Source organism: Topomyia yanbarensis, chromosome 2 (genome assembly GCF_030247195.1).
Source record: "Topomyia yanbarensis strain Yona2022 chromosome 2, ASM3024719v1, whole genome shotgun sequence".
In the NCBI taxonomy this organism is placed as follows: Eukaryota; Metazoa; Arthropoda; class Insecta; order Diptera; family Culicidae; genus Topomyia; species Topomyia yanbarensis.
In genome coordinates, this window is record NC_080671.1 from 85,985,805 (window position 1) to 86,004,684 (window position 18,880).

Sequence of the window (18,880 nt, forward strand, 5' to 3'; positions counted from 1 at the left end):
CGTTTAGTTTCAATTTAAAGCCCAACACCAAGATTTCTTAAACGGTCTTGCTTCGTCGAGTAAGATTTTTTTGGAGAGTTGTCACACTGGAGTTGTAGAGCAGGGTTCTCGAAAGAGGTCCCTGTCAGAATCACTCGTATCAATTACAGACGAGACGGGAAATGTCACCCACTAAACACTACTTAGGGCCAATTGCAGCGTAATTCAGAATGTGATATTGGATGTACGGTTCAGATGTGCGGGTGTGGTGACTCCATGATCGCGTTTATTACCGCCAATGGCTCAAGCGTTTGTATGCTAACGTGTTCGATCGCGCATACCTTTGTATGTCGTGTGTGCTAGCGTGTATGTAACTTGGTAAGTAGGGGAGACCGGGGCTGGTTGGCCAAGTTTTGCTTTGGGAATTTCTGTACTCATTCTGGTTAGACTTTTTGAAAACCGGTTTGAGCTGTCATGAAGATACAACCCTAGAGCACATATGTAATTTTTTTCATTTATGAAAAAAATCAGAGAAAAAGTTATTGGCAAACAAATGCGGAAAGCAAAATCGGCCAACCAACCCCAGGTCTGGGGTAGGTTGGCCGAGTTTGGTAAAATAAGTTGAAAACGTTAAATGTAACAGTGGAAAACTTTTAATTAAAAAAAATATCGTTTTTTCGTAGTTGGGTAAGGAAAATAAAATCTACTCTTCACTTTTTAGTCTTTTTAACCTTTTTGAGCTTAGTTTTGGCAGCTTTAGTGAACTTTTTACCAGCTCTTGCAGATTTTTTTCTCCGCCAGGGTACGCTTACGTTTGATTTCATTTTTCTGCTCCTCCAATACTGCTTTTATTGGGAAATCGGTCAAAATTTTAGTCGATCGGCGTTTACGACCTTGCCACTTCTTCGAATCAGATCGTGCACTCGCCTTGGGAAGAGGTCTGACGTCTTCAGAGAGGCTTACATCTGCAGCAGATTCTGTGCTAATGGACGAGTTTTGTTCGGGGTTGGGTCGATCTGTGACAAATCCTGCCAGAAACTCCTCAGGAGGAAAAATTTTAGGATTGAAGGGGCCCATGGCAAAGACTCTGAATCCAGTTTGGCATTTAATTCATGAAATATTCGAATCAACTTTTTAATAAACAATTGCCAACTTTTAATGATTCGAATCTCTTATTTCTATTTAGTAATAAGTTTAAAGTGTTTTTATTACTTATTTCGTGTATATTTTTCCTTATAATCATCAATATTAGCATAATATCAAATTTTGCTTTGAAAAAGGTTTTTTTTTTTTTTTTCAATTTGTTTATTTGATAAGGCACGTATGCGTTAGCTTAAAGGTGCCATTTTTTCATTGTTTTACATTTTGAATTTCTTAAAACTAGGGGGTTACACATTTCAATATTATTTTGTTTTATATAATGAAACTAAAAAAAAAACTTTACAGCTAACTTATACATATAAAAGAGGGTATAATATAATATTCGTAAGATTTGGGGGACGGGTAATTTTGTGTGTTCTTTGTATAGTAATTCACTTTATGATTTTTAGAAGGGAGATTGTAGGAGAAATTAATTATTAACTAAGCGGAACATTTTACAAGCTTATTAACTAGAAATAACTAGAAAGAGTGGTTCAAGATTAAGGGGAATTAATTAGGGCTATTTTAAAGTAGTTGTACTGTTGGGCATTTCTTAACGAGATTAAATATTGATCAACTAAAACTAAGCACTTAAGTTTTGGGAATATATTCAAGGGGAGAAGGGGGTGAAGTCATACATCTGTGTATCAGAGACATGGGAGGGAGAGCGGACAAGGCTGAAGGGGAGGGTTGGGGGGGGGGGGTGAGATATAAACTTTCAGTTTCCGGCATCAGGAATTAACGGCCAGGATTACAGATTCGAACGGATTGATCAACTAACACTAGAAGATAGGGGGCACATAAGTTTTGGGAAGATATTCAAGGGGAGAAGGGGTGAAGTCATACATCTGTGTATCAGAGACATGGGAGAGAGGGTGGACAAGGCTGAACAGGGGGGGGGGGGATATAAACTTTCAGTTTCCGGCATCAGGAATCAACGACCAGGATTACAGATTCGAACGGATGTATCAAGTATTGGGACGCCGGGCGGTTTTCCTCGAGCCGGCAGGGGTTCCTCCAGACGATTTCGTAGTACGGCTCAGATTTGAAAAAGGTTGGAATTTCACACTAAATTTACAACTCGGCCAACCAGCCCCAATATATATTTTCGAGAACAATCACTCTTTACACTAACAAATATAAGGTTACACTGGTAACCGTTATGCCATTTTGTTGGGTTTTGAATACCCTTTCCAGTTATTGGTACAGTTATTGGAAATCGGATGTAAATTGATTCGCGTTACACATATTACTTTCACTGTATCGATTTTGTTGGCTATTTTCGGCAAATTTGAGACTAAGAGAAACGAAAGCAATGAAATTGAAAGACGGATAGGTATTCTAGAGCGAATCAGTTATAAACTTAGAACGGAAAACTAGAACTAGGCAGGCTCATATGGGCATGATCGAAAGGAAATGTGAAATGTGTGCCAACAAAATCGATACAGTAGAACCTTGCGGCAATTAAAACATAGTAACATATAAACTAGTTGGTAAAAAAGTACATAAAAATTCGATTTCTGCTAGCTGAGCTGTGTCATTAATTGCTATCAGCCATCCGTGTGTGCGGAACGAAAAAATCAATAAGTAGTTCAATCACAATAGGATCGGTGCGACACCGATAGCTTGGTGTCGATTGAATGCATACGTCACGGCTTGATGCTAGCAGAAAGGGAGATGAATGATCGCATGGTCGTTCTAGGCGAGGATTTGTGAAGAATTTTTTGCCGGCGTCGGCGGTAAAACATGATGATGAGTTATGTTCTACCATAGACCATGCGGTAGACTTGGGTGCAACGCCCAACTCCTACTCTGCATAAGGCAAAGAATTCTTCACATTTCCTTTCGATCATACCCATATGAGCCTGCCTAGTTCTAGTTTTCCGTTCTAAGTTTATAACTGATTCGCTCTAGAATACCTATCCGTCTTTCAATTTCATTGCTTTCGTTTCTCTTAGTCTCAAATTTGCCGAAAATAGCCAACAAAATCGATACAGTAGAACCTTGCGGCAATTAAAACATAGTAACACATATTACTTTCAGAAACAGAAATTTACTCACCAGTGCCGAAAAAAGAACAAACGTGCTCCTGTATAAACGACACCACCAAAACACCTGAAATTACGTCGGTACATTGGTGACCTAATACCCCAACAAAATCAATATAGATGTCGCTACTGTGCCTAATAGCCTTTTCATAAAAGGCACTCGGCCAACCTGCCCCTTCGGTCAACCAGCCCCGGTCACCCTTATAAATTCGACCGCGTGGTAATTTGCATAGTAGCGTATGTTCGTGAATGATACCGCGGACAGTGAATCTGACACTTAATTTTCAGTGTGCGGTTCAGATGTTAGAAGAGAATGAGTTCCCCCATATCACTAGGCTTCCCGATCACGATCATGTCCAACTAAAGGCATAAACCTAGGCTGGCAGAATCGAGGCTGGGGACGGCTGGACGTGGCCGAACTATCATCGCACGCACACCGGGGTTTGCAGGTTCACGTTTGATACCAGGTTTGAATTTTAGAAGTTCGAAAACGTTCAGTTAATTACCGGGTCTTTACATGTTTGCCAGATCACGGGTGTTCGTGGACGATCGCGAAGGGCTCGAGCGTTTTTATGTTAACGTGTTTGATCGTGAAGGGCGTTTGCATTTCGCGTGTACTAGCATGTGTGTAACTTCGCGAGTATGAATTCGAAAAACCGTGTGGTTACACGCATATTCGCATATTGAATGATCGCGCAGAACGTGAATCTGATACTTAATCTTTACTGTACAGTTCAGATACTAAGAGATAGTGAGTTCCCCATATCACTAGAGTTCCATGTTATGTCGTCATGGAACGTACTGTCTAGTGGATATGAGTAACATTTTTTGGTTGCTCCAACTGAAAGCATTATCTGGTAGGCTACTAGAACCGAGCGTAGGTACTTTCAGATGTAACCGGTTTATGATTACGCGAATACGGACGATGCTGGAGTCCGCTTTTATAAATTTTCAAGTGCTAAAACGTCCACTTAATTACTGGAATGTCTTAATGTTGGCGAGATCGCAGGTGGAAGCATGTGATGATGATCGCAATTACATGTTCACGTTTGCGACCAGGTTTATACTATCGCGAAGGCCACGAGCGTTTGTACATTTATCATTCCAAATGTACAAACGCTCGTGGCCTTCGCGAGATATTGTGAGTGTATATGCAATGCAATTGATTGTGTTAGGCCCGATTTCTTCACCCTCGATTAACTTTTAATCCAGATATAGCGGTGCGTTAAACCTGCTTTAAAAGTTAAACGAAGATGATGAAATCGAGCCTTTGTGAATGTTCTTATTACACTTGTATATATGAGTGAACGACTGCCACGAACTATCTTCATGTAAACATATTTTGAATGGCGGGGTGGGGAGGGAGGTTAGTGGGATAATTAGTGGGAGGGGCGATGCATTGAGGGCAAGCTAACATATTTTGGCATACGAGTGGGTGAAGGGAATGCAGATGTGAGGTTGGTGTAAGGGAGGAGGGGGTGAGAGAGTTAGGATGGGGTGTGGGAGGAAGAGGAAAAGGGTTGGATAGGGGGTGCAACAACCAACTTCATATTATAACTTCCACTTGAGACTAGCTTAGTGAAAATTGGTTCAGTCATCACCGAAGTGGCTTTAGTTCTGGAATATGCCTGGTACCCGAGACGCGGAATTATCGGTGGTAGACATTATATTCCAAAAATCTTTAAACCATAAGCTATCTGCACCAGCGAAGCGAAGCAATTTGACGTTCATTTCAATCGATTTTTAACCCATGGGGGATTACGATTGCACCGCTTTATATGAGAAATTCTTTTGTGACCGCAATAACCAAACAGTATCTCAGGAACGAAAAGTCTGTACTGAATGAAATTCGACAGCAGTCAATGGAAGTATTATATCTTTCATTTTAAATCAAGTTTGTAAAAATCGGTTAAGAGTTCACCGGAAAATAGCGGCCAATGTGGTCAAAGCAACTTTGATTAGTCAGAGATCTAGACCCGCAAATCCAAGTAATGTTGAATCTATTTGAATTTGTATTACATAAATTGAACACCATGGTGTTACCAGTTTATAATGGACTTTGCTGTGTGACCGTACTCTTCCACCCGTAACTCCGGAACCGGAAGTCGGATTAACTAATAATTCAGCTTATGGGAGCGTTATACCTGTCATTTGAAGTTAAGTTTGGGAAAATCGGTTCAGCCATCTCCGAGAAAATTGTGTGAGTTTAAATGACACACACACATACATACACACAGACATTTTTAAATATCGACGAACTGAATCTAATGGTATATGACACTCGGACCTCCGGGCCTCGGTTAAAGAATCGATTTTTAGAGTGATTGTATAGCCTTTCTTCATATGAGAAAGGCAAAAAGTCTTCATATGTTAGATTTATTTGGAAATCGCAACCTAAGGCGCAGAGAAAAATATGGTTTTTACGTTTTACTCACAAGACATAAACCTAGTTGATGAAAATAGTAGATCTGTATAGCGATTATGTAGTTCATATATTGGCTGGTTAAAAGATTTTTAACTTCAATGTATACTTGATACTGGGTTTGTTGTCTGATTGAAAAATTAATCAAAAATCTAAGTCAGTTTACCCTATAATGGCGTTGGTCATAAGAGAACACCCACAGCGACAAGCTATCGTTCCACTCTGGCTAAACCATGCGTATTACTGTCGAACATAAAATCTCCTCTGGATTAATTCCTTACTAACCAAATAAACACTAAATACACAAATATATTAATTAGCTCCGTTCAAAGAACTGTCAGCTCGATTGGTGTCACCCGCTTAATATGACAAAAAAGTGAAATTTCTAAAATAATAAAATGAAGACTTCTTATATGCAGTAAAATAAAATCGGAAAACAATAGCCATATAACCAAGGATGTTCATAGCAAGCATAACACTGTTGACCCATATGAAAATTAACGAGGACGAACATAGCGAAGCACTGCCCAAAAAAAAGTTTCGGCATTTCTCGGCAAAACAAATTTATTAAAAAATAAGAAACCGTGTTTATACTTTATCTTTTCGCCAATTTTACTCAAAACAACTTTGAAGATGCAAAATTCCCAAGTGGGAAAATTTTTGAACAAGACCAATTTTTTTGTGCATGAGGGCACATACCTTACATAAAGTATGGTTTTTTGTTTTAGTGTTTCGGATTCTCCTCGTCAGTAACTAGCACCATCTGGGTGTCCAGTTAGACTATGTATCTGAACTAGTACCCAAAACTTTGAAGATATTTGCTAATATAGTATTCGCCAAACAAAAATACAACCGGCCTATAGGATAGGTTTCCAAATCAAAATTTTGAGAAGATGTTCATTTTCAAGAAATTTTAAATATGGTTCAAACAAAAATTAATAAAACAGTGTAACGAAGATCCGATTGTATGAGCCTCCGATTTTGCAGCTTATTGACCAATTTTGTCAGTATCGTGTCTTCGCTGCATTATGTTATTCGCGTTTCTCGTTCAACAATAACACGTTTTACCTTTCTTATGAAAAGAAAGATTGAGAAACTGCTCAACTTTTGAACGTTTCCCGAGGCTCCTTTTTAAATATTTCAAAAGTTATAGCTAGTGGATTGTTGATTACCCATTGACTTTTATTTAAATGTAATACTACAGGTTTTAGGGCATCTTGAAAAATTGTTTGAACCTTCAAGATACAGCAAATACACTGTTGTAAGAAAAATACTGATTTATGGCGTATATTTTAAAGCGATTTTTTTAACGTGGTGCCCCTTTCAAAATGTACTAGCAACTTTTGAATGCGCAAAAATGGGTTACCTAATTATGATCGATTAATGGGACAAAATCTTATAGACAATATTTTTTACGAGAGTTAGGACAACTGGAGCAGTAGAGCTAGATTCTCGGAAGGGCTTCCCGTTAGAATCACACACTACAATTGCATACGAGACAGACAATGTCGCCCACTAAAATACTGATTAATATTGGACAGAGAATGCGCAAAAATCGCAAAAGAAAAAAGCAGTTTTTTCCACACCGTATGTCAGATCTTCATAAAAATCACTCAGCGTATGTAGAATGTTGTTGCAGTACTGCTGATTGATTTTTATGAAGAAAAACGGCTTTTTTCTTTTCAATTTTTACCCTTTCTCTGTCCAACCTTAAGGCCGATTGCAGTGGGCCGTGATTCTGAATGTGATATTCATTGTACGGTTCAGATATGTGCGGGCGAACGGATTTCGCGAGCGCGTGTATCATCGCGAAGGATTCGAGCATTTGTACGTTAACCTGTTCGATCGCGAGTGCGTTTGCATGTCGCGTGTGCTAATGTGTATGTAATTTCGCGTGTATAAATTCTATTTTATAACCGTGTGCCATTCGCATATTCGTCTGTGTTCTTGGATGATCACGCGCGGATCGTGAATCTAATACTTTATTTTGGTGTACGGCTCAGATCCTAGAAGAAAGTGAGAATCTTCCACATCACTAGAGTTCCCGGTCATGTCGCCATGGAACGTGTTGTCTAGTGAATATGACCTTTATTGTTTGATTGGTCCTACTGAATGTATGGTTCCTAAGTGACTAGGACAGAGGGTAATGGTTTTCGGGACGCGACCGATTCACGATCGCGCGAAAACGGATGTTTGTAGGCTCGCGTTTGAGACAGTGTTTAAAACTTCGTAGGTAGTAAAGTGTTCTCCTTATTGCCGGGGTGTTATAAAGTTAGCACGATCGCGAGCCTAGGTGTGCATGGACGATCGCGAGGAGCTTAAGCGTTCATATGTTATCTTGTTTGTCGCGTGTGATCACGTGTGTGACTTCGCGTGTATACATCCGATTTTATAACCGTGTGGTCATTCACATATTAGTGTGTTCTTGGATGGTCGCGCGGACCTTCATTCTGATATTTAGTTTTCGGTGTACGGATCACATTCTGACAGGGAGTGAGTTACCCCATATCACTAGAGTTCCCGGTAATGTCGCCATGGAACGTGTTTTCTAGTGGATGAGTTAATTTTTTTCTATTTTATTTTTATTATGATTTCGCATGTATAAGTTCAATTTTGTAACCGTGTGACCATTCGCGAATTGACGTGTGTTCTTGGATGATCACGCAGATCGTGAATCTCAACGTAAATTTTTGAGGGTGCGGTTCAGATGCTAGGAGCGAGTGGAAAGACCTAGATTACTGGGACCGAGGGTAAAGCCGTGATCGATTCCAGATCGCGCGAATACGGACGATAGTAGGTTCGCGTTTGAGACCGCGTTTTTTAATGTATAGGTGCTTAGACGTTCACCGTATCACCGGGATGTTATCATATTTGCGAGATCGCGGGTGTAGGTTTCTTGGATGATCGCGAGGGGCTCAACCGTTAGTATGCTGACGTGATTTTGTAACCGTGAGGCCATTCACATATTTACGTGCGTTCTTGAATGGTCGTGTTTTCTTGATTGGTTCCGCTGAAGGTATGGGCCTAGGCTAGACTTCCGAACGTGACCGATTCGTGATCGCATGCGCACGGACATTTTTGTAAGTTCTCGCTTGAGACCACGCTTGAGAATTTTAAGTGAGTGTGTTTTAAGACTTTATCTTCAAAATATGATCATGTTTCGAGGTCGCGGGTGTAGGTGTGCGTGGGTTGTCGCAAAGAGCTCAAGCGTTTGTATGTTAACGTGTTTTTCGTGTGTCCTAGTGTGTATGTGACTTCGCGTGGTATACATATGAATTTTTAACCATAGTACCATCCACATATTCACGTGTGTTCTTCAATGATCGCGTGGGCCGTGAATCTGATAGTAAATTATTTGTGTGCGGTTCAGATGCTAGGAGGGAGTGAGTTCCCTCGTATAAACTAGAGTTCCCGGTCATGTTGCCATGGACCGTGTTATCTGGTGGATATAGGCGTCCTTATATTTAAATAACTATTGAATCTATCGAGGCTTGATGATGTTTACAATACCGTCAATCTCTTCAACCTGCGAGAGGGGACAAAATCTTATAGACAAAATTCGAACAATATATGTTCATAACCGGTTTTAAATTTTTTAGATTCGATTTACAATGATGCAGATGTAGTTAAGCTGGTAATTCATACTTTAATCTTTAAATCTGGAGATTCAGCTATTTCTAAAATACATTCATTTAACCCTCGTGTATGATGTGACATCTTCAGCAAAAAGAAACATGACTCGTTATTCGAAAATATAAAAATATATCTGATTGTTTATAGCGTCGAACAAATCTATTTTGGCATTCCTCTGTATGCCAACAATCGCTAAAGAATGATTCTAAGTTAATTATAATGCCACTGAACGATGCAAACTTTTTGGCATAAAAGCATGCCTTATGTGAAAAGAAATGGGATTTTTTTAGAATATCTTTAACATAGAGCGATTGAACCACATACGTGATCTGAAAAGATTTTAGCTATTGAAATACTATTGCAATTATTACAATTATTACAGTTATTACCATTACATCAGAAAATATATGAAACTGTATGGATGCTAGTAGAAAAACAATCTGACTTTATGGTGTACAAAATATCGAAATGTGTTTCTAAACAATGCTGGCAGCGGACACAACATGTGTTTTTTAAAACCCATTTTGTGGAGTATTTTACTAAGTTGGAGATGATTGATGTAGTTCTTACATGTTGACCTTCCTAATCGACAAAATATAGTTAATCGCATATAGTGTTCCAGAATCCAGAAATGTCAGATTGTGTCGATTATGTAAATGTTTTCTCTAGAATCGCTTTAATACGAGAAGTAATCGCATTCAAGGTGTGTATTGTTGACAGGAATCGTCAATTTCAGCCCTTGAAAAGATTCCTTTCACATTCGGAAAAAATGGGATCCATTATTAAGGAATCATCTAGGAAGTAATTTCCCATAAATGGTGGAATCTTGGTCGTCCTAGCTGACCCTGCACGTACACAACATAATGCAACAGTATCATTATACACATTACACCTTTGCACATCCGTAGTCTCCAATACCATTTCCTGAAAAAAAACATTGCCAAATTTACGGCTGCCGTTCAGATAATATTGACGGCAAAAGCTGCGTCTATTATCTCAAAATTAACAGTCAGCACCATAATTATTTTCCCAGCCTGGTAAACAGGTCTCCACGCGCAATCGCTAGTCGCTCGTACGTTGTCTGTTGGACAACTATTAACGTTTTATCATTTTCATTGTTTACATTATGGAAATATATTGAAGACCCACGGCTTCATTTAGCTAATGCATTGAACCGAATCAAACAAACGATTTATATAATAAAAATATAGAAATTTTAAAGAAAATAAGCACGAAAACTGTCCCAAAATGAGCTAGTGATGGCGTCTAACAAAACTCAGATTGTATACTAGCTATTCGCCAGTATAAAATGATTAAAATCATACATACATCATACAAATTCATTTTCTGTAATAGATTAGAGCACACTTAGCACATCAGACATCACATTCACGCTTGCCAGACAAGAACATTTCAATTAACTGATGACAATCTTGCCGAGAAAACAGTTTTTGTTTTCGCGTCAGTATTTCTACTGACACTCAATTTCATTTTATACGGGGAATGCGTTCCGTATTAACCCTTGTGAAGGCAAGCTAAAATCCTAACATTAAAGGGCAAGCCGGGCCTCTAAGGCCCGTCTAAATTCAAGCTCCTTTTTTACCGTTCTCATATAGAAAGGTTATGCAATCGGTCGAAATTTCGACTTTTTAACCGAGACCCGCAGGGCCAAATCTCTTATACCATTCGACTCAGTTCATCGAAATCGTAAAATGTCTGTATGTGTTTGTATGTATGTATGTATGTATGGATGTATGCATGTGGCAAACAATCTCACCGATTTTTCGCTGAGGTAGCTGGGCCGATTTGTACAAATTTAGTCTCAAATGAAAGGTGCAGCCTTCCCATCGGTCGCTATTGTTTTTTTTTATTGATCCGACTTTTGGTTCTGGAGTTAGGTGTTGAAGAGTACAATCACACAGCAAATTTCCATAGAAACTGATACCACCATGATGTCCAAATGATGCAATATATATTAAAATATGTGCAACATTACTTGGCTTTGCATGTCTAGATCATTAATGACCCACCGAGGGTACTTCGACCACATTGGCCAGCTATGGCGGTTCTTGATGCCCCGGGGGAACTTACCAAGTTCCTAAGATAATGTCATACCTATCTCTCAGCGAATTCTTTTCCGATTTTTACAAACTTGGTTTCAAATGAAAGGTACAGCATTCCCATTGGCTGCTGTTGAATTTCTAATTGATCCGACTTCCGGTTCCGGAATTACAGGATGATGAGTACGAACACGCAGTAAATCCCGATTTCAGCGTATAAGGCGATGAATGTAAAAAGCTCAATTTTTTTTTCCAAAAGGGTAGTACTCGGAAGATCACGTCGACTGTCGATTGGTTCTAAGCTCCATTTCGTTTGAACACGAACAATAAATGTTTCTGGGTTGCTATCAATTTCTTCTGATGCATAACCGGAGTACATATTCATATTTTTCTACATCAAATTCATCATCGGAAGCAATATCATTCACATCTTCTTCCTCGCTTTGCAAATCAGTTTCGGAATCGTCTGCTGTTGAATTTGCTCAAATTTCTTCCATTACTTCAGATTCTTTGAGACGATTGAAAACATGGGCATATCGTCTTATAGCCATTTCAATTTTTTGTTGTTTTTAGATCCTACAATTTGAATTATTACGAAAACTATAACAGAAAGAATAGACAACAAATAGACAATAACGACAGAGTTAGGTTATGTTGTATCCAAATAATTGTCAAGTAGACCACAGTGAGTGAAATAAAAGTATTTACCCAAAAAAATATGACACACGTCATTATCGTATGCTATTTCTACATTTCTTATAAAAGAAATGTATAGAATTCGCTCAAACTTTCAAGATTTTTTTCTTAAAAGAAAAGGTAAAAAGATAAAATCAATCAAAACATGAAAAAATTCCTGCTAATATGACGATGAACTCATTCAAATGTTTTTTTCAGATAAATATTAATGTATAAAACCCGTGGTATTCCTAGTAGTAGTAGTAGCCTAGTATTGCATGCACACCGGGCCTGCCAGACCCGGCTTGCCTTTTTGTGCATGTAAAAAATTCAAACATAGCTGCGCAAAACTCCATAGATGAAAATTTCACAATTCTTTATTTTTGTTATAGATTTCAAAGCTACTTATCAAAATTTCCATGCCCAAGCTTATACTGCATACACATTTTTTTGTAACTAAAAAATTGTAACGTGCCGGGCCTCTTAGACCCGGTTGCCTTTTTGAGGGTTAAAACACTGTTAGTCCGGTAAATTGAACAATAATCAAGAAAAACCATGAAAAAGGGATCAAGCCCAAAAGTGGAGGTGTTCATCAATCCACAAATTATATACGCTCGTATATTACTAATTTCGTTGACATACAGAAACATATACAAAAGCGGTAGGACTAACCGTCGTGATTTTATCCTTTTTATATTTTAGCAGCAGCATTTTGATCGCTTTCGTTGGTTTCCAATTAATGTCTATATAAGTTTGAAAACGACGTGACGATACAGTAAACTGACGTCAGTAGGCTATCACGGAAAACGACTAAAATGTTGAAACTAGTTGAATCTATAAGTCAATAATGGATTATTGTTTCGATTTCATGTTTTCAAATGAGAGAGATGATCAGAGATCACGGAGAAAAAGAGAGCAAAAAGAAATCAATCAATTAAAATCGACTCAAGAGCAGGTCTTCTATATTTTCTATACACTCAGCTCGAGTGCTTTCGGAATTGCGCTCTGATCTTTTCATCTTCGAGATATCCTTACGTCTTCGTTATCCATAGGGCTTTGGTGCGTTATGTCAACAGCTTCAATTGAAACTATTTCTGAAATTGTGGTCAATGAACCTGTAATAAAATAGACATTACAGCTTGGTTCAAGAAGTCGAATATCTTCAAATTTTTATGGTAATCGTGGAAAAAAATTGAGCGAATCATTTTTATTAAAAAAACAAACCAATTATTGAACAGGTTAGTGTCAATATATTTGTTTAATGGAGTGACAAATTGACTTAGAAAGTGTAACCGAAACAATCATAGAAAGTTGGTCTTACACCTACTCTTCGGCAATGGGGAAGTAAGTGCCATGTATTCCCTTCCATGTGTCGGAATCAAGAGATACTCAAAATTATTGAGCTTGTTCATATTTATAGTTTCATGTTATATTGGTGGTATCAGCAACGATACATTTAACAAATTTTACGTGAATTACAAGATATTAGTAATCAATATCAAGTGGTTTTCATTCGATTTGTGGACAATTTTCTTTAACAGATTAAATTTTGGGCAGTTTTCTTTATTTGATTAAATTATTGATATATATTTATTTTGATTCTATTAATCACCAAAAACCCTTCCTAACTGGGGCTCTGATCTACCAAGCCAAGACCAGTTTTGAAAGTAGTTTCATTTATATAGAATATGTCAAAAAATTGTGTTAGCACGATGCATTAGAACTGGTAATAGTTGCAGGATGCCAAATCAAGAAAATAGAAGTTGAACCGTTTCTGCGCATCTACAATTCGTTTGCTATATCAGAAGATTTTGTGCAAATTTCGACATTCACTACGTTCGAACAATTTATGAATATTTTTCTACCTATTTCGATTTAGCATCTTCTACACCTTTTAACCGTATAGCTTAGAACAACTTGAGTTTTCCAGCGCCTTCGAGGATTGCCATATTCTGCGAGCGCATATATATTGAGAACTTTAGAATATCCATTGTTGTAACGAGAGTAAATTGTAACTTGTAAACTAATAATAAAAATCAAATTCAACATCACTAATTCGTTGATGTACTATAGCCTTTCTTATGACAGAGAACATGTTTTTGGAATTGTCGTAGATTTGAAATTGTCTTCATTAAGAACTTTACAAAATGCCATTCAGTGTCTAGTGACTGTATCAAGACGTCATCAGAACTAAAAGTATTATGCAATAATTCTATAAGCCCCTCCCGGAATAAAATCCTGGTTACGGGCCTGGTCATGTTATATGTAATTTCGTGATTATGCAGTTCCATTTGATTATTCAAAATTGAACAATTCTCCAAAGTCTGCATATTTTATATCAATATTACAATTCGAAACAGTTGTATTTTGTAGGTATTATTCTATGCTTTTCAAATGTCTTACGTCAAGGAAGCCAAAAGAGTATACCGTTATAATGGTAATTCCCTTCAAGATACTCTTATGGCACAATAAAGTGAAAAATTCCATTGTACCTTGTCCGTTGTATTTAGCGTTTGATTATGTAAACGCAATGGCAATTACTTCGAAGTCATTATGTGAAAAACGTCACACGAGAACTGTCAGTTATACCTTACTTTCTATTGATCACAGAATGTTTTATTTTAAACAGCATAATAGTAGTCAGAGGGTTAATAATAAAAAAAAACAATTCACATAAAAAGTTGGAGATATGAACAATATTAATTTCATACTAAACAAAAAACTCACAAGCTAAATATCGTCATCCTGCCTGGCGCTTCTCAGTTGGCCTGCTATCTGCTGCAACTCAATTGGAGATTCTGTTTGCTTCAAGCTGCTGCTACCGGGACGGCTACTGTTACCAATCACAGCGTCGTGTTTGGAAATAAACAAATCAGCCACAAATGGTTTCACTCTCGCTATACTTGCCAGCACGATCCACCTACCACTGCACTGGGTCCACCCTCTCCCGCTAGATTCTTCCCTGCCGTACCACGACCACTCACAACTCAGCCAGATCTCCCCGCTTGCATACAACGATCGTACGAGATCTGTACTACTGGCCAACTGCGTAGGTTTCGAGTTTATCCAATGAATGAATCAATTCAATACCGCGAATACTGGAGGTAGCTCGGTATGGATCTGGCGCTACAAACTCCGCTCACTTGCCGATGACGTTATGTAACGTTACGTGACTCACAATACGTTCCGTTCGGATACCATTGATAAGGGGCAACTAATCGGCAATATTTCACTATTTTGCACTGCTGAAATCCAGACGAAATGTATATCACTTATCGTTGACCTAAAAACAATCACGTACTATTTCTGTCAAACCTGGTGCGGGGGCCTTATCACACCCACTAATGCCAATCCTCCTACACAGCCGACACACGCTAACCTACGGTAGTTTCAATCAAAGAACGTCGGAAACGGAAACGGAGACAATTTAGGTTATAGTTATTTTGTTTTAAACCGAAAAAGGCCACTTCGAAACTGACGACGATTCGCGCGCGTCTTGACTCGACGGAAGTAGAAGTGCTACTAATATGCGATATACACACAGCAAGGCAAGAGAGAACGGCGCGCGAGCGACAGTAAATACAAAAAAAATAAACTCGAGACGACGCCAACCGTTGGTGCCGTAGGTTGACTGGAAATTAACTGAAGGCGAAGAGACGCACCAAAAGTGTACGAGTTTGTGTATGAGTGTGTACCCTGGCTTGCCTTTGTCGTTGACGTCGTTGAGATATCAGTAAGGTTGGAAGTGCCCGGTTGGATTGTGAAGTAGCGAGAAACAACAATGATCGACAGAGAAAGAGAGAGAGCGAACAAACGAGAGTAGGCTACAAAAGTGGACGAAAAATTAAACGGAGACCTCAATCAATGCGCGACCTTAGAAAGCGAGGTGCCCGACTGGAATACTTTGCCGAGTTCACGATTAGATATTGTGCAACAGATCCTTGTAACTTGTTCCCTGAATGTAGTAGGAAAAACTGTGTCCCAAATTGAGGAAAATGACTTAAGCCTCAGCCTCAGCCTCTGCACATTCAACTTATTTTGACAAACCAATTCAGAATGTAACTAAAACTATCGTTATATTGGAAGTCCCGCATGAATATTTCGTTAAACATTGGCTCTGTCAGAAACGTACTGGACAAATCAAGAGTACTTATTCAAAAGATCCCAAGTGACATTCAGCTCGAACTGAGAAAATCGAGGTTAAAAGTTCATACACCTTAAACAAATCCCTATTTGAGAACAAATATGTGTTTTGATGGAACAAGTATGCCAATATAGGCTAAGGACTATGCTCTTTAAGTAAATAATACTAAAAACAAGAAATGTTTAGTCCTAATATAGTTTTTGAGCCAAAAATTAGAGGACCTTTCACAAAGGTCTTTTTTTCGGGCCCAAGAATCATACGACGCTTATGTCAACAAAAGTAGCACTTACGATGAATATTAAATTTCTTCAAGGTTTTCGACAAAATGAGTACTGGACTACGAATGTTCTCAATTGCTATGGTAAATAGTTGCACCGGATTTAAATGAAGCCTTGGAAAAAATTGCGGTGAACTTTAGTTTATATTAACTAAGCATTAGTTGGAAGTGGTTAAAATCAATGGATGACATGTTACATCGGAATAAATGAGGATCTCAATTATAATTTAATGCATTTTGCTCTCAAAATTGAACTTCGAAAAAAGTCGCATGAGCAGAAGAAAATAATTTGTTTTATTTTGATGTTGAATCTTGCGTCGTTTTTGCAAGGCGGACAGTGGCAGAAGTTTTTTAATATTTCACGCATACGTCCTGCCAATTAAAAAGGTCTCATGTGCAAAATTTCAAAATAGAATCATGAAAATATTGCGACTTTTCGAATAATGCTTATTACCTATATTGATAAATACGGGGCATAATGAATTCTGGTTTCCGGTATTCCGTTAGCTATGTAACAATCACATGCTGTGCTGCAAATAACTCAGTTTGTTTACATTTATCACTAAGGACCGTTTGAATCAGCACTCTTGAAATATTCATCAGCAACTTTATCAAATACTATACACAGTGTATTACAGGCTAAGTAAGTTTTTCGATTCCAGAAAACGTAAAGATTATGTATGCTATTTTAAATTTATGAGATATGTACATGAGGAGACTTGACCAAGCGCGAAATTCAACAATTATCAATTACGTGTTTTATTTAATCATTTTAAAGGAATATTTTTATACTCGTTTCAATCCCATCAGATAGTTTTAAAAGTTGAAAGTGAATTTTTTTTTCCTCATAGAAAATATTCCGTAATTCTTGTGTTAAATGATGTAATTTTTATCAAATTTTGTGTGGACATATCTGCTAGAGTAATTAGTTTTTTTTAAAGAACTCATATACCGTGTTCATCCTTATGAAGTAAGGAAATTATTTTACATTAATTGGAATATTGGAATGGTTATTTATAAAATTAGCACAACATTGAATGAAAGATCTAATGTTGGGGAGACTTGACTAAAATTTTATGGGGAGACTGGAACAAGTGACAATAAGCTGAAGAAAGATACAAAATTCCTGATATTTACTATTCTGTGGTACCTGCTGTTAATGTTACTAGCGTCATAAAAAATCCACCTTAAACACTATGTCTTTATAGTACTAGTTCACAGAGTAGGCAGTTATATAGCTGATTTCGTGACGTGAAAACTATCCCAAAAAGGAAATGCATCAAATAAATCAAAATTGATTAAATCTTCCATGCCTTAGTCAATTCTCCCCGAGGTGGGGAGACTTGACCAGAAACAACGATCACAGAATATCTTTAATAACTTTTGAAAAAGTAAATTACCAATTCTGCAAAAAATCTAGAACACGCGCAATACTTTTGCACGTTACATTTCGATGAATTCGGAAGGATTGAAAACTTTTTTAGAGATTTACATAGTTTTAACTTAAAACCTGGTCAAGTGACTTTATTGGAGATAAACAAGAAAGAATTACCTTCCCAAGTAGTAGACTTAGTTTGATCATAGAGAACAGACATCCATGATTGAACAAAAATATTTAAAAAACGTGTGTAAACATTAGAATTAATATATGATAAACACTAGCGCCGCCACACCAACCTATCCGTCAAATCCATTCCGGAACCGGTTCGAAATCCTAAATGGATTCAGTATGGAATCTTGCTCAAAGAAAACAACCGATTCCGACTCTATCGGTTGATGCATTTGAGCTGGAATTCATGCTGGAAGTCCAAACCGATTCCGGACTAGTTTGACTGGGTAGAGCTGTCAATTCTGTTGAACTCAGCCACAAAAATCATGACGACAGTAGCGCACGTGGTTTGGATATCACGTAAGTTGAATGCTGAAGATGGACGTCTGTGGTGATAATTTTGAGATGATTTTCGCAATGTTGTTTTAAAACAACATTGCGCATTTAAGGGTAAAATCTTCTCTTCTGATCTAACCCAACAAAAATTAAGTAGAAATATAAACGAACGTATTCTTTTTCGTATCAAAACTGTAGCAACTGCAGGATTGTGAACTTAGAGAACTCTTCATGCTCCATGGCATATATGGGACCATTCATAAATTACGTAACGTAAAAGTGCCTGTATTTGACTCCCTCCTTCCCCATGTAACAAATTGTCACAAATTTTCTCCATCCCCCCTCCCTTATTACGTAACAAATTCCTTGAAAAAAATTTTTTTCTTCAGGTAAAACATGTTACGATCTAACTTACTGCCCCTCCCCCTATGTCACAAAATATCACAACTTGTCGTACCCCCCCCTAAAAGCGTTACGTAACTTTTGAATGGTCAATATGTAGAATTCACAACAAACCTATCTACACGATTTTTGCCATGAAATTCATTTTGTGCGCAATTTGCTGTTATAATGAAAATGTTTATAAAAGATGTAAAAAATTTTATAAGGGCATATAT

The 18,880-nt window shown here is 37.8% G+C and overlaps 1 protein-coding gene across 2 annotated transcripts in view; it reads right to left on the reverse strand.

The window, feature by feature from the left end:
- Positions 1-18,880, reverse strand: part of LOC131678723 (protein Star) — a 140,679-nt gene that overhangs the window by 111,440 nt on the left and 10,359 nt on the right. Inside the window, exon 1 of one of the 2 annotated variants that reach the window (XM_058959001.1) lies at positions 14,685-15,484. The exons of the other annotated variant lie outside the window; for it this stretch is intronic. Coding sequence (XP_058814984.1) covers positions 14,685-14,701 — 17 coding nt within the window. The 5' untranslated portion in view covers positions 14,702-15,484. Of the gene's footprint in view, positions 1-14,684; positions 15,485-18,880 lie in introns of those variants that run through there. 2 annotated transcript variants of the gene reach the window in all.